Here is a 16012-nt window from a genome sequence, read left to right on the forward strand (position 1 = left end):
CCTTCCCATTCCCCTTTTACTTTGTGTCTATTTGTTGTTTTCTTTGTATTTATTTAGCTTGGAGGTTTGTAGATCTTTGTGAATCAGTGGCTTGATGTCAATCACTTTTTTAAAGTTTTTAACTATTATGCCTTTAAATATTTCTTCTTCCCCATTTTTTCTCTCCTTCCTTTCTGGGACTCCAGTTACACATATTTTGGATCTTTTCTTCATGTTTCATCATTTTTTCACACTCCTTTCTGTATTTCCTGTTCTTGTGTCTTTTTGGGCTTCACTGTGGGTATTTTCTTCTTTCCTGTCTTTTTGGTCATTAATTATTTCTTCAACTGTATCTGACCTACTGTTAAACTTATTCATCGACTTCTTAATTTCTGTTTTCAGAATTGTATCTTTCAGTTGTATGTTTTCCATATTTTTATTATTGTATGCTAAAATTCTTTGTTTTTTAATTCTTTGAACATATTAAATTACTTAAAGTCCTTTTCTGATAACACCATTATCTGGATCTACTATGGGTCTATTTATATTGCCATTTTTAAATTGATGAGAACAGATACTATACTTGATCTTAGCCAAAAGGCCAAGAAGCAATTCTGTTGCCATTGTTAAATCCTGGTTTTCAGTCAGGTCTTGACTGGCTTTTTACTTTTGGACTTTTTATGTGAAAAATGATAAGGTGATCTGAATTTCTCGATTGATATTATCTCTTTTGCTGATAAGATTAACTTTTGCTAAAATCTTTTGAGATTTTACTGGCATGCAACTAGGCTAATGAGACCAAGTAGCCCAGATTACCTTAATCTAATCAGGGATTGAGATGTACTTCCCTTCTTGTGTGGCCTGGTCTATTTCTGATTTACCTTTATACCTAGGGTGTAATCTTTTGGATTCCCTCCAGATTCCTAGTGCATTTACTGGGGCAAGCCCTGAGTCTAATTTTTACCACCCATACATCTCTTGAAAGATCTGCTTAGCTTCTCAGTCTCGCAGCCAATGTTTTAACAATCTACAAATGACTTTAGGGGGAAAATGAGTCTAAAGTCTGGTCTCATCTGTTTCTTCCAGATCTCAGCCCTGCAAATTTTCACTGTCTCGAAAGTTCTCTAGTAGTTTTAAACAGATTACCTTTAGTTTTGCTTTTCTAGTTGTTCTCAGAGGAAGGTTGGTTTGAAGCAACCCACTCCACCATTGTCAAAAGCCAAATGCTCAGATTGTTCTAGAATTCAGAATTTTTCAGATTATACAAGATAATACAGTGCATATACCTTATAGACATTAGCTTAATATCTCTGCAGTGAAATGTGTGGATATTTATCTTCCCTCCTACAGTGCAAGTTTTCATAATGGGAATTAGATACAGTGTGATCTGTTAGGAAACATGATTTGGAGTAAGCCAACTTCTATTGCTTACATTGCAGTCTGTTGAGAAAACAGAAGCATTCTACAGCTCAGCTGCTTCTTTGGTTAGTTCCCTCCAGAGACTAGCTGTCTTTCAGTTCCTCTAATGTTTCTTGTTTCCTCTTGTCACGGGGCTTTTGCTCATGCTATTCTGTCTGCCTAATATGTACACGCTCATAGTTGAGTATGAGGCATGTTCTCAGGGAAACCTTCTCTGACCCATTAATTTAGGTGAAGTAAATGAACTTTCCAACTTTGAATTGTACAAACTCATTTATATGGTGGTTGGATTAATGTCTGTTTTCCCCTACTAGACTGTGAACTCTGTGAGATCAGAATTCATCCTTTTTTCTTGACCATTTTATCCTGGGTGCCTAGTTCAGTGTTTGGAAGCACATTTTTTTTCAAGTAGGTGATCAATTAATACATTATAAGTTGTTAGTAGATGATCAGTTAAATGTTTACATGAATGAAGAAATAAAAGAATGAGTAAGGGAAGATATGTAAAAAATGCCATGCTGGTGATAATGATGGTAGTGATAAGAATTGAAAAGCTCATTGCTTTTAAGCAAAAGCCAGATTTACTCAAACACTGAATTTGCACAGTACAATTGAAGTTTTATAGGTATACATATACAATATTAAAAATAGTTCAGTAAAATTCCCCTGAGAATTTATTATTGCAAGTGTTTTAGCATTGGTCTCCCATTATTCTGTAAATATTTTATTATGTAAGTTTTGAAGCGCTAGGTTCTTGACACAACTATCCTTCAGAGAACGACAGATTATGTCATTGCCAGTCATTTTACTATAGAGATAAGTGGAATAAAAAATCCTTGTTCTTGAAGGATTCACAGTCTCAGAGGAAAATGGACTTGTGATTTATACACACATACTCACAAAGGTGCTATGGTTTATTCTACCAAGACGAATTGGTCTTGGCTTCATCAGGGAGATGACATTTGAACTGATAACTGAGGAGTTCATCAAATGGCTAAAGAAGTAGTATTTCATTCAAGTGTATGTTATTAGGAAAGCATATAGTGTCTTTGTGGCTTGACAAATAGTAGTTATTCTGGCGGCCAGGACAATTTGCAAGAAGGATTTGTAAAGGCAAATTGGGGTTATCCACAGATTATTAGTTCATCCTTTGACATGGAGGCCATCAGAAACTTTTAAGAATATTCTGTAATGTTCAACAGGAGAAGTGCTGGAGCAGACTCCCTGACTTTGTAAGCTCTGTCCCTTACTGTGTGACCTTGGACACATTACTTAATATCTCTGTGCCTTAGTATCCCTATTTATAAAATGGAGATGATAATTATAAGTAACTCAGAAGATTGCAGTTAGGATTGAATGAGTTAAGACATATCAAGTACTTAGAAAAGTGCCTGACACCTAGAAAAATCTCAAGTGTTGGCACTTCTTGCTGTTACTGTATGCATTCAGAAAAACTCAAAGGTTGTAATTGCACTATTTTAGCCAGAACTAGAGGCACAAAAAGATTCAAGAGATATTTTAGGGGTAAAATTAACAAGGCTTCAACTTATTTACTAATTTTATAAAACCAGAAATTTCAACTAATAATGCTTTCTGTTTGCAGCATAAAGCACGTTTGAAATTTGTATAACATTTCATGATTTGCAAACTTATAGAACTTAAATTTTCTAATTTGTGTTTTCTTTTAGATCTTATAGAAAATTTCAGCTGTAGCCCTTGGACTAGAAGCTGAAATAATAGAAGCTGTGTACGATGCTTTAGGGTATTGAAGAAAATAAAATTTTGAATTAAATATTTGGAATATAAGAAAGGAAAGGTGACTGAAAATGGGGCGGAAGAAAATACAAATCACACGCATAATGGATGAAAGGAACCGACAGGTAAATGAAAATTTTAATTTATCTATTTAATTGATGTAAATATTTTTTTTTAAAGGAGCATAGGATAGAATGTTTGAATTTTTCTTAAATTTAATTTCAAGTCTAAATATTTTTATCTCGAGACTAAATTAAAATTTTTAGCAATCAGAAAGTTTTGGCTTTATATCATTGAGCTTTAAGGAAACTTTTTTTCTTATTATAAACATTATATATGTTAAATGTAGAAAACATAGGCAGAAAGAGAAGTAAAATCACCACAGTTCCACCACTACCGTTTGTTATATAAATTTATCATAATTTATTTAGTGTTTTGTACATTTGTTTGTTTGATTGTTAGTTTACTACATGTTGATCATTATTTTAATGATCACCTCTATTTTCATAATTAGGTAATACCTGAGTTAACTATAGTTATCGGTGAATGTTTTCCGATCAGTTAAGTTTTCTGATCAACAAATAATGAGAATTTTTCTTACGTGTCTTAGTTTTAATTGATAAAATATATTGAATTTAATTTTCAGTACCAATTTCAATAAACTCTTAAAAATTCAGGATAATTATAATGATGCTGATATATGAAGACCAGAAGTTGTAAGAGTTTAGAGCAGGAGTTGTCAAACTATGGTCCATGGGCTGGCTGCGTGTTTGTATAAATAAAAAATTATTAGAACACTGCCATGCGCATTTGTTTATGTGTTGTTTGTGGCTGCTTTCCCATTACAACATAGTTGAGTAGTTGCCCCAGAGACTATATGGCCCATAGGCGTAAAATCTTTACTCTCTAGCCCTTTAAGAAAAAGTTTGCCAACTCCTTGGTTTAAAGGAAAGAAAGAAAAATAATTTCATAGAATATTGTTAAGAAACTATTAAGCATATGCAGGAGGGAGAGATGCTGTCTCTGGAAAGGATGCATACCAGGAAGTGTTTCAAGAACAGCTGTTATCTGGAAGCTTACCAGGAACAGAACAGTGTTGAAGATGTGTTCTGCAAAGTCTGAGTAGTAGTTCACCTGGTTAATATGGAAGTAATTGGAGACAAAACTCAACTGAGCATCTGGTAGAGAAGTTAGTGGGAATGATTAGTGTTGCTGATAGACCGAATTGAAGCAGGCCCTTGTTTCAGCTCTTTAAGATTCCTTAGCTAAAGTGTAAGGCTCACACAGTATGATGAAGTTGAATTAAATAGGGAAGACTAATAAAATAAACATTCCATCATTCCAAAGGAATGATGCTAAGTAAGGCTGCAAGTAAGTTTTCCTCCACAAATCTGAAGATTGTGACATGTACGGGAGGCGTGGGGACTGGTTTCGTGAACACACGCAGTATAAGGGAGTAACACAAGCAGAGAAGTAGCAAAGCACGTAAGATCTCCTGAGGTCTCATTATCCCATAAAGAGTCATGTTTAAATTGAGCATAGATAGACTGGCTCTTCCAGTGGAAAGGATGCTACATGTTTAGAGAGAAAGGGGAACTAAGAATATGTAAGTGACTGTGTAATGGAACTTTTTAAGTTAAAGAATTGCGCTTGTTAAAAAGATGGAGCCTGCCATTAGAGCTCAGCAACTAGAATTAGCTTAGCCTGTTCCTACCTTAAATTTACCTGTTAAGACAGCTTCTTTCCAAGTTGCCAAATGGGGCAAGGGTATCTGAATTTCTCCTGAGATGATTTTGGCAAAGAATGCAGAAAAGATGTAGAAGAGGTAGTGGGTAGTTTACTTTTCAGGTTAGATTCGGCACAGGCACAATTTGTCATAAATTAAAAGGACATCTTAATTTTAATGATTTTTGAGTTTGTGGATTTTAAGTTAAAAGTTTCATTATTCTTTCATTAAAAGGGGAAAAATTATTTCTATGCAGAAGAGAAGAGATGTCATTTATTCATCCAAATTTGAATACCTTCTATATCCGAGAGGCTGTGTTAGGCACTGGGAACTTATTAAAAATATATAGTCTACATAGGAGATTTAAGTATATGGCAAATAGAAGTAAGCTTAGATGATGGGAGAATTTATGGAAAGAACCAACAATTTCTGGTGGTGGAGTAGTTCAGGAGCAGTTACCGAAGGAAGTAAAGCAAATAGAGTTTTGAATTACTAGAGCTTTTGAACTAATAAGATAAAATCACACTTCAAGTCATTGAAACAGCAAATGAAAAATCTTGGGAGTGACACTATTATGTACTTAAAGAACTTCTTCACTTCACTTCCACTTGGAAGCTTTCACTTCCCTTCCATTTGGAAGCTTCTAGTGAAAGTTTTTGCTTGTCCTTCTTGGTCTAATACAACTTCTTTAAAAAAAGTAAACTTCGTATTAAGGTATAACATAAAGCAAGGCCCACACACCCTAAATTTGTGGCTCAGTGAACTTTTACAGAAAGAACGTGGCTAAAAGGGCTGGCCTGGTGACATAGTGGTTAAGTTTGCATGCTACGCTTTGGCAGCCTGGGGTTCACAGGTTTGGATCCAGGCACAGACCTACATCTCACTCATCAAGCCATGCTGTGGTGGTGTCCCACATACAAAGGAGAGAAAGACTGGCACAGACGTTAGTTCAGCGACAATCTTCCTCAAGCAAAAAGAGGAAGATTGGCAACAGATGTTAGCTCAGGGCCAATCTTCCTCACCAAAAAAGAAAAGAAGAAGAAGAAGAAGAATATGGCTATGTAGCCAGCATACTCCAGTGCATTACCCCAGAAACACTCTTTGTCCTGTCTCCAGTCATCATCACCCTGCTCCAAGGAAGGTCGTTAACCTAATATCTAATGCTATGGATTAGTTATGCTTGTTGTCAAATTTATATGAACAGCATGTGTTCTTTTGCATAAGATTGTTTGTGAAACTCATCATTGTTATTGTTGCATGTAGATATATTTTGTGCATTTTAATTGATGTATAATATTCCTCTGTGTGACTAGAACACAATGTATATTTTTATTTTTTCTATTGTGCATAGACTTTTGGGTTGTTTTCTACTTTGTGGACAATTATGAAGAGAGCTGCTTTGAATATTCTTGTATATGTCTTTTGGTATACATGAATACTTGCGTATATACCTAGGTGTACAGTTGCTAAGTCGTAGAGTATACATGTCATCAGGTTTTATAGCAGTTGACAAAGAGTTTTCTAAAACGGTTGTACTAATTTATAATTTACACTCTTCCAGCAGTGTGTGTGAGTTCCAGCTGCTCTAAATCTTCACTAATACTAGGTATTGTCCTTTTCATTTTGACCATTCTGATAGGTGAGCAATAGTAGCATTTTAAGTTTCCATGATGTCTGATGAAGCTGATCACCTTTTCATATTTTTATTGGCCATTTAGATATCTTCTTTTGTAACTTATCTGTTCACTTCTTTTCCTATTTTTTTTCTAATGGGCTGCCTGCCTTTTTCTTATTAATTAATATACATTCTATATATAATCTGAGTGTTTTGTCCATCATATGCATTGTAAATATCTTCTTTCACACCGTGGCTTGCTTTTTCACTTTCTTAATCTTGTTTATTTATGAATAACGTTATTTTAATTTTGTCCAGTTTTCCTTTTTTTCCCTTTATGGCTAATGCTCTTTGCGTTACGTTTAAGAAATCTTTACCTATTACAAGGCCATGAAGATATTTTTTTGTTGTTTCACCTTTCATGTTTTAGATCTGTTACACATTTGAAATTTATTTGTGTGTGTGTGGTTTGAGATGTAGGGGTCAAGATTTGTTGTTTTCCAGGTGGATATTTGGTTGACTCAGTACAATTTATTGCAAAAACCATCCTTTCTCTATTGTGTGACAGGGTTGCCTTGTTATGAATCAAGTAACCGTATATGTGTGGGGCTGGTTTTCTATTTTATTCCATTTGTTTGTTTTATATTCTTGTTCAATTCTACACTATTTTAATTACTATAGTTTAATATCTGGTGGTGAAAGTTCTCTACCATTATATTCTGCAGGACTGATGGGCTATTCTTGCCCTTTTTCATTTCTAAATGAAATGAAGTGTCAATGTTCACCCAAGAAAACAACCAAAAATGCTTAACTAGAATTGAGATTTTTTTCCATATGATGTATGGATTGATTTAGGGAGAACTGAAATCTACAATATTATAAGTCTTGTAATCCATGAATATGTTCACCTTCCATTTGGTTTTCATTAATTCTTTCCATAATGTCTGATAATTTTCAGTGTATAGGTCTTACACATTTTTTGTTATATTTATTCTTAGGCATTGGATTTTTTTAGTAGTATTACATTTTTCCCTGATTTTATTTCCTATATGATTGTTGCTAAGTGTATAGAAGTATAGTTCACTTTTTTTATATTGACTTTGTGTCCAGCAACCTTGCTAAATTCACTTATTTCTAATAGTTTATATGTGCATTCTTTTGGATTTTCTATGTAAACAATTATGTTGTCTGTGAACAGTGATGGATTTATTTTTTCTTTTTAAAATCCTTTAACTTTTATTACATTATCTTGTTTTATTCACTAGGACCTCCAGGACAATGTCGAATAAAAGTGGAGGTGGTGGACATCCTTGTCTCATCCTCACCCTTTGGAGAAAAACATCAAATAGTTGACCTTTAATTATGATATTTACTGAGAATTTTTTAAAAAATATACTCATTATCAGAATATGAAAGTTTCCTGCTATTTCTAAGGCCATTAGTTCTTATCCTGAGTTGGTATTGAATTTTATCAAATGCTTTTTCAGCTTTTATCTGGATGATTCTATGGTATTTTTCTTCCTTTTGTTCTTTAATGTGGTACATTACGTTGGTTGATTTTCAGAAGTTAAAGTGTCATTCTTGAAATAAACCTTGCTTGTGATGTATTGCCTTTTTATATACAGTCGCCTTCGTGTTCTTAGGTTCCGTATCCACAGATTCAACCAACCATGGATCAAAATATCTATGACAGTTGTGACTGTACTGAACATGTACAGACTTTTTTCTTGCCATTCCCTAAACAACACAGTATAACAACTGTTTACTTAGCATTTACATTGTATCAGGTATTATAAGTAATCTAGAGGTGATTTAAAGTATATGGGAGGGTGTGTATAGGTTATATGCAAATACCACACCATTTTATAGAAGGGACTTGAGCATCTGCAAAGGCGGATATCCGTGGGGGTCCTGGAACCAATCTCCTGTGGATACCAAGAGGTGACTGTTTATCACTTGATTTGCTTAGATTACATTTTAGATTTTTGCAAGTGTGTGTATTGCGACTGAGATTGGTCTGTAATTTTTTTCTCTCCTAGTGTCACTGTTAGGTTATGACAAGTTATGCTGGCCTTATAAAACAAGTTGGGAAATTTTCTTTCTCTATTCTCTGGAGAAGTTTGCATAATATATTTCTTCTTTAAATACTTGGAAAGCTTTGCTAGTAAATCTATTTGTACTTGGAGTTTACTGTGTGAGAATTTTTTTAAATATTTAATTTCTTTAATAGATAAAGAGTGATTCAAATTTTTCTACTTTTTCTGCCATTTGGGTAAGTTGGGTTTTTCAAGGAACTTGTGTATTTTATTTGAATTGTCAGTATTATTGAAGACTGGTTTATGTGCTCTTATTTTCTTCATATTGCTTGTAGTCTCTTTTTATGTTCTATTTCCCCTTCCTTATATTGTTACTTGGTGTCCTTTTTTATGGATTAGTCTCGCTGAGAGTGTATCAGTTTTATTAATCCTTTCAAAGAAAGATTTTTTTTTAGTTTGGTGTCTTTATTATATAGTTGTTTTAAATTTCATTTATTTCTGCTTTTTCTCGATATTACCTTTCTTCTGCTTTTGACAGTGGTTCTTTTATATTTCTTCAGATGGAAGCTTAAGTAATTGACTTTTCAGCCTTCCTTTTTTCCCTAACAAATTCGTGTAGAACTACATTTTTCCCCGTAAGCCCTGACTTAACTGCATGTGACGAGTTTTAGTATTTTCTATCTGCATTATTATGCTGTTGAGAATATTTTCAAATTTATACTGAGATTTCTTTTTAAACCCATGGATTATTTAGGAATGTATTGCTAAATTTCTAAGAAATTAGAGATTTTTATAGTTATTTTTTCGTTATTGATTTTTTTTAACTTTTTTTTATTTGAGGAAGATTAGCCCAGAGCTAACATCTGCTGCTAATCTTCCTTTTTTTTCTGAGAAAGACTGGCCCTGAGCTAACATCTGTGCCCATCTTCCTCTACTATATATGTGGGATGCCTACCACAGCATGGCTTGCCAAGCGGTGCCATGTCCGCACCCGGGATCCGAACCAGCAAACCCTGGGCCACTGAAGTGGAACGTGCAAACTTAACTCCTGCGCCACTGGGCCGGCCCCTCATTATTGATTTTTGGCTTGATTCTGATATGTCCAGAGAACTTACTCCAAATGATTGTGGTCGTTTGAAGTATGTTGAAGCTTGCTTTAGGACCCAACTTTTGGTGAGTTTGTTAAGTGTTCCATTTGCACTTGAAAGACCATGTTGTTGGTTACAGGGATGTGTGTATGTGAGGAGCTGGGACGAGGGGAGAGAATTAGATTAGGTGCTCAATTGTGTTTTTCAGATCTTCTGTACTTTTTTGATTATTTGGCTGCTTGTTCTGTCAAATACTGATAGATAATCTAGGGCTGTATTATGTCTTTGGCTAAGATTGTGGATATGTCTCTTTCTCTTTTAGTTGTTTTAGGTTTTACTTTATGCATTTTAGAGCTATGTTATGAGTTGCGTATAAATTTAAGCTTGCGATATCTTATTGGTGATTTACTCCTTTAGCATTATGAAATGTCCTTTCTCACAAGTAATAATGTTTGCCTTAAAGCTGACTTTGTTCTATATTAGTATATCTTATATCGGCTTTCTTTTTCTTAGTATTTCATGGTATATCTTCTTATATCCTCTTACTTAAAACTTTCGTTATTCTTTATTTAGGGCAAATCTCTTCTAAGATTTCAACTTTTTATCCCGTTATGTGATCTTAGTCTTTTTAAGCAGGTCTTTGTTTATCTTTATTTGAACATGTCTTTGTTTTACCACCCTTTGAAAAACAGCTTTATTGAGAGAGAGTTCACATACCGTATAATTCACTCATTTAAAATGTACAATTCAGTGCTTTTTTACTATAGTCACAGAGTTGTACAACTATCACCACTGTCTACTTCCAGAACATTTTTATCACCCCTGAAAGAAACCAAATACTCATTAGCAGTCACTCTCCAATCCCTGCTCCCACATACTGTACACCCAGCCATAGGCAACCACTAATCTGTTTTCTGTCTCTATAGATTTGCTTATTCTAGAAATTTCATATAAATGAAATCATTACAATGTGTGATCTTTTGTAACTGGCTTCTCTTGCTTAACATAGTGTTCATCCATGTTGTAGCATGTGTCACTACTTCATTCCTTTTTGTGACTGAATATTTCATTATATAAATATATACCACATTTTGTTTATATTCATTCATCAGTTGATGAATGTTTGGGTTGTTCCCACTTGTTGACTAGTATGAATAATGCTGTTATGCGCATTCATGTACACATTTTTGTGTAAATATATGTTTTCATTTCTGTTGGATGTATACCTAGGTATGGAATTACTGGGCCTTAGAGTTACTCTGGTAACTCTAAGTTTAGCGTTTTGGGGAACTGCCAGGCTGTTTGCCAAAATTGGCTACACCATTTTGCTTCCCACCAACAATATATGAGAGTTCCAATTTTTCCATATCCTTGCCAGCACTTGTTATTGCTTGCCTTTTTGATTATAGTCGTCCTAGTACGTGTGTACTCATAGTTTTGATTTACATTTCCCTAATGACTATGCTGAGCATCTTTTTGTATCCTTATTGGGCATTTGTGTATCTTCTTTTTTTTTTTTTAAAGATTAACACCTGAGCTAACATCTGTTGCCAATCTTTTTTTTTCCTTCTCCCCAAAGCCCCTCAGTACACAGCTGTATATTCTAGTTGTAGGTCCTTCTGGTTGTGCTTCATGGGATGCCACCCAGGATGGCCTGATGAGCAGTGCCATGTCCCCTCCCAGGATCCGAACCAGTGAAACTCTGGGCCGCCAAAGCGGAGTTTACGAACTTAACAACTCGGCCATGGGGGCAGCCCCTGTGTGTATCTTCTTTGGAGAAATATCTATTCAAATCCTTTGCTCAATTTTTTTTTTTATTGAGTTGCATCATCTTCATTCTGAAAGTTATTTTCATTGGTTATAGAATTCTAGATTGCCAGTTATAGTCTCTTAATACTTTGAAGCAGTTGTCTCTCAACTTTTATTTCTGTGGAGAGGATAACTTTGAGTCTTCTTTTTTTTTTTTTTAAAGATTTTATTTTTTCCTTTTTCTCCCCAAAGCACCCCGGTACATAGCTGTGTATTCTTCGTTGTGGGTTCTTCTAGCTGTGGCATGTGGGATGCTGCCTCAGCGTGGTCTGATGAGCAGTGCCATGTCCGCGCCCAGGATTCGAACCAACGAAACACTGGGCCGACTGCAGCGGAGCGCGCGAACTTAACCACTCAGCCACGGGGCCAGCCCCTTTTTTTTTTTCTTTTTCTTTTTTTTTTTTTTTTAAGATAATGTACCTTTTTTCCCCTCTGGTTGCTTTTAGGATTTTTTGATAGTAAGTTTTTTATTGTGGTGTACCCAGGAATATGCATCTTCAAATATTGCTTATGCTGCATTCCTTTCTCCTCTGAGATTCCAGTTACATGAACTTAGACCTTTTAACTATGTCCTGTGTATTTCTTATGCTTTTTTCTCCCTATAATTTTTGTTCTTTGTTCTTGTCTTTTAGTTTGAATGTTAATTTCTAGTGACCGTTTTCTAGTAAGTAATCTCTTTTCTGTGCTCTAGTAGTCCTTCCCCTGCTTTTTTGTTTTGAGGAAGATTAGCCCTGAGCTAAGTGTTGCCAGTTCTCCTCTTTTTGCTGAGGAAAACTGGCCCTGAGCCAACATCCATGCCCCTCTGCTTCTGCTTTATATGTGGGACGCCTCCCACAGCATGGTGTGCCACGTGGTGCCATGTCTGCACCTGGGATCCGAACCAGCAAACCCTGGGTTGCTGAAGCGGAACGTGCGCACTTAACTGCTGCACCACTGGGCCAGCCCCTCTTTCCCTGCTCTTAAAAAATTAGCTCTTAAAACAACCTAGTAAGGTCTTAATTTCTGGTATTATAGTTTCAATTCTAGAATTTCTTTTTGATTTTTCTTTTTACAAATTTCAATTTTCTGGTGAAATGGCTCATCTTTTCGTGTATTTTCTCTATATTTTCTACTGTTTGTTTGAAAATATTAATCATAGCCTTGTCTGCCAACTTACCTATCTGGATTGCTTGTGGTTGATATCTGATCCCTTTTTCCCTTTGTTTTTGATTACATAGTCCTTTCTTTTGACTTATCTAGTCGTTTTTTATGAGCTGTCAGACATGTATATGAGAGATATTATAGATATTCCATATTGTTACCTTCCTGTAGAAATGGTTCACCCTTTCTTCTTACTTAGCCATTGAAATTAGGTTCTGAATATCTTTGACCACTTAGGAATTGACCCGAGTGGAGGATAGGTTGCAGTTTTGATGAAGCTTATGGTAGCCCTTTAAGGAGGCTTCCTTCGGGAGTAGCCCTCCAAAGCTTTCAACATTGATCCCAGAGTGTTCACTGGGCGCAGTCGTTGGGACATTTCTTAAATTTGAAACCGTGTCTTCTCAGCATAGGAAGATTACAGAAAACGCTGCTCTGCTTTTTTGAAGCTTTCTGCTTATTTGGTTTTTTTTTTAACCTTCTACCGTACGCAGCCTCAGAGCAATCACTTCAGTTCGTACTCCCCTTCTCACTGGTATATTTGCCCCTGGAGTCTTCAGTTTTTCCGTCTTCAACCCCCAGGACAAAAGCTCTCTATCTCTCAGCGGCAACCCACTGCCCAAACAAAGGCTAGATTCTTAGTCTCTCTGTACCCAGAATCAGTAAATGCCTGCAGGGGAAAAGCAGCTGCAGAACACCGTTTCATTTCTTAAAGGTTCTCACCCCTCTAGAGTTGTGGCATCTTCAGTCCTTCTTGCTTCAGCAGCTTTCTGATGTCTTTAAACAGATATTTGTTGTATTTTATCCTGTTTCTCTAGTTGGTCTCACTGGGTTCTTTGGTCTTACGCCAGTTACTCCATCTTAACCTGGAGGCAGACATCTTCATATACTTTAAAATAAATGAAAAGAGAAAAATTTATATATTTTTTAAGGTAAAATACAGCAAAGACTGTTACATTTATTATGCAAAAGTAATATATGTCAATTCTGACGTTTGCTGCTAGAAATTTACGATCCTTTGTAATTTTTCCTAGTCTCATCTTTCCTTCCTGAAAGTAACCCCTATCGTTAATTTACTTTGTATTTTCTTTATGTTTATTATTTCAGCAGATATTATTTAATATTGTTTTAACATGCCTTAAAAATTTTACATAATAACATTGTCATCTGCGCTTGCTTTTTCACTCAATGTAGTGTTTTTGAGATTTATCTGTGTAACTCATTTAGTACAATCAGTTGTAGAAATGAATATACCTCAATTCATTCATCAGAACTTCTACCAAAGAACACTTAGGTTGTTTCCAATTTTTTACTGTTAAAGATGATGCTATTAGCTACATTTGTGAACATGTCTTCTTATACATGGGTAAAAATCTCTCTGTGATAAATATTTAGAGAAGGAATTGTTGGGTTGAGTGTGTCCATTATACGTTTACTGTGACGTTTTCAGGTTGCTCTCCAAAGTGATTGTACTGAATACACTACAGTAGTTTATGGGAACCCCTATATCCCTATGTGTTGTGCCTTTCCTTCTTCCTTTCTCTCTTTCTTTTTTCATTTATTTTACATTTTTTCTGGGCTAATGAAGGTGAAAAGTTACCTGTTTTTATGGTTTGCCCATTTTCTGCTGAGTTGTTCATCTTTTTTTTTCTTGGAAGTTCTTTATATATTCTGGATATTAATTCTGTATATCTTTTATCTGTTTCAGATAGCATCTTTTAGTCGTTATCAAAATACTTTGTAAACACTTTCATGATAGGACTTACCACAGTGTTTTATAGTGGTATATATTGTCTTTACCAATATATTGTGAACGCTTTTAAATCTTTTAAGGCTTGCTTTATTTCCTAAATCATGATCAATTTTTGTAAATATTCCAAGTGGACTTGAGATAAGTGTGTATTCTTTAATTGTTGGATCCAGGATTCTGTACATGTCTATTAGGTCAGTCTCATTTTGTGTTCAATTCATCTATATTCTTTGTCATTTGTTTGTTGTTTTTGGCTCATTGAGACCTATCAATACTTGAACTTACCACAATTGGTGGATTTGTCAGTTTCTCTCTATATTTTATTAGTTTAATACATATTGTTTAATATGTTTTGGGACTATTTCATTAGGCTCATACATATATAAAGTTGTTATACTTTCTTGGTGAGTTTTTCAGTACATATTGAACTTCTCTGTCCTTAATAAGGCATGTTTGTCTTAAATTTACTTTGTCTCGTATTAATATAGCTATACCTTTCTTTTGGCTTATATTTTCTTGATAGGTCTAGTTCTCTACGTTTACTTTCAACCTGTGTCCTTATGCTTTAGGTATGTTTTTCTAAGTAACATATGACTAGATTTTGTTTTTGTATCCGGTCTAATAATATCTCTTGACTTGCCAGTTTACTTGGATTTTATTCTTTGTCATCTTTTGTATATTTGGACTGTTTTATACCATCTTAGTTGATTATTTCAATTTGTCAGAGGGCCCCAGGCACCAAAAAAGTCACAGTTAATCATATCACTCCTCATATCCATAAAGAACTTCTCAGATTGTAGCTTTACACTGAGTCCCCCAGGGATAAGAGCATTAGAAGAAGATACTTTCTCTAGATGGAAATCTACCAACCTTGGGGGTTTTGAGTAAGAGTAGTTGGGAAGTTAATGCCAGGAGTTAGGTGATCCCTACCTGTGTTTCTTCAGCTCCCGTCCTCAGCAGCACTTCTGTGAAGCCCTGATGTTATTTTGGGGATATTTGTCTATACTAGCACTGCCAATCCCTGTTGTGGGGTAGTAGGCATTGAGTATCCCAGGCATGGAGATGAGAGGCACAAGCTGAACTCAAACTGCTAAATTTCTCTTCTGATTCTTCTTCAGGCTACAAGCTTCGACACACAACACTCCCTGTCCCCCTAAGTACATAGTCCAACATCTGAGATTTCCCACACTTTTCTCCATTATTCCTTAGGATTTGTTCACCTTAAGCAAATAGACAGCCAGTTATTTCTCCAGCAAAAATAGGTTTATTTGGGATCAGCAAAGAATTGCAATTTGGAGTCTGCAACCATGGTGAGCCACATGCAAGTCCTCAGCAGCAAGGGGAGGAAAAACTATTTGTAGAAGGGTAAAGAAAGTTGGGAGGGCTGTTTAAACAAAGAGCCCTTTAGAGGAGACTGGGAGTTAGAAGAGTAGTGACTTTTCATTGGCTGAGTTGTGACAGCCTTTCATTGGCTGAGCTTCTTGCTGGTCAAGAAGTCTGTGTTCTTCCTGTTGGGCTCTGCTGTGAAGGTAGGCTGTGAGAGCTCCCCGTTCTGGCCTCCAGACTGTATTTTAAGATTTTATTTTATTTTTTTTCCTTTTTCTCCCCAAAGCCCCCCGTTACATAGTTGTATATTCTTCGTTGTGGGTCCACCTAGCTGTGGCACGTGGGATGCCGCCCCAGCGTGGCCCGATGAGC

At 35.5% G+C, this 16012-nt stretch overlaps 1 protein-coding gene and 1 pseudogene across 29 annotated transcripts in view; one reads left to right on the top strand and one right to left on the bottom strand.

Annotated features, from left to right (window-relative positions):
• Positions 1-16012, top strand: part of MEF2A (myocyte enhancer factor 2A) — a 167639-nt gene that overhangs the window by 68194 nt on the left and 83433 nt on the right. For 22 of the 29 annotated variants that reach the window (XM_070619727.1, XM_070619894.1, XM_070619713.1 and 19 more), the window contains exon 2: positions 3087-3278. The exons of the other annotated variants lie outside the window; for them this stretch is intronic. In XM_070619727.1, coding sequence (XP_070475828.1) covers positions 3225-3278 — 54 coding nt within the window. In that variant the 5' untranslated portion in view covers positions 3087-3224. The remainder of the gene's footprint in view (positions 1-3086; positions 3279-16012) is intronic. 29 annotated transcript variants of the gene reach the window in all.
• On the bottom strand, positions 455-592 carry LOC139078603 (U2 spliceosomal RNA; annotated as a pseudogene).

This window comes from Equus przewalskii, chromosome 1, assembly GCF_037783145.1.
Source record: "Equus przewalskii isolate Varuska chromosome 1, EquPr2, whole genome shotgun sequence".
Classification (NCBI taxonomy): Eukaryota; Metazoa; Chordata; class Mammalia; order Perissodactyla; family Equidae; genus Equus; species Equus przewalskii.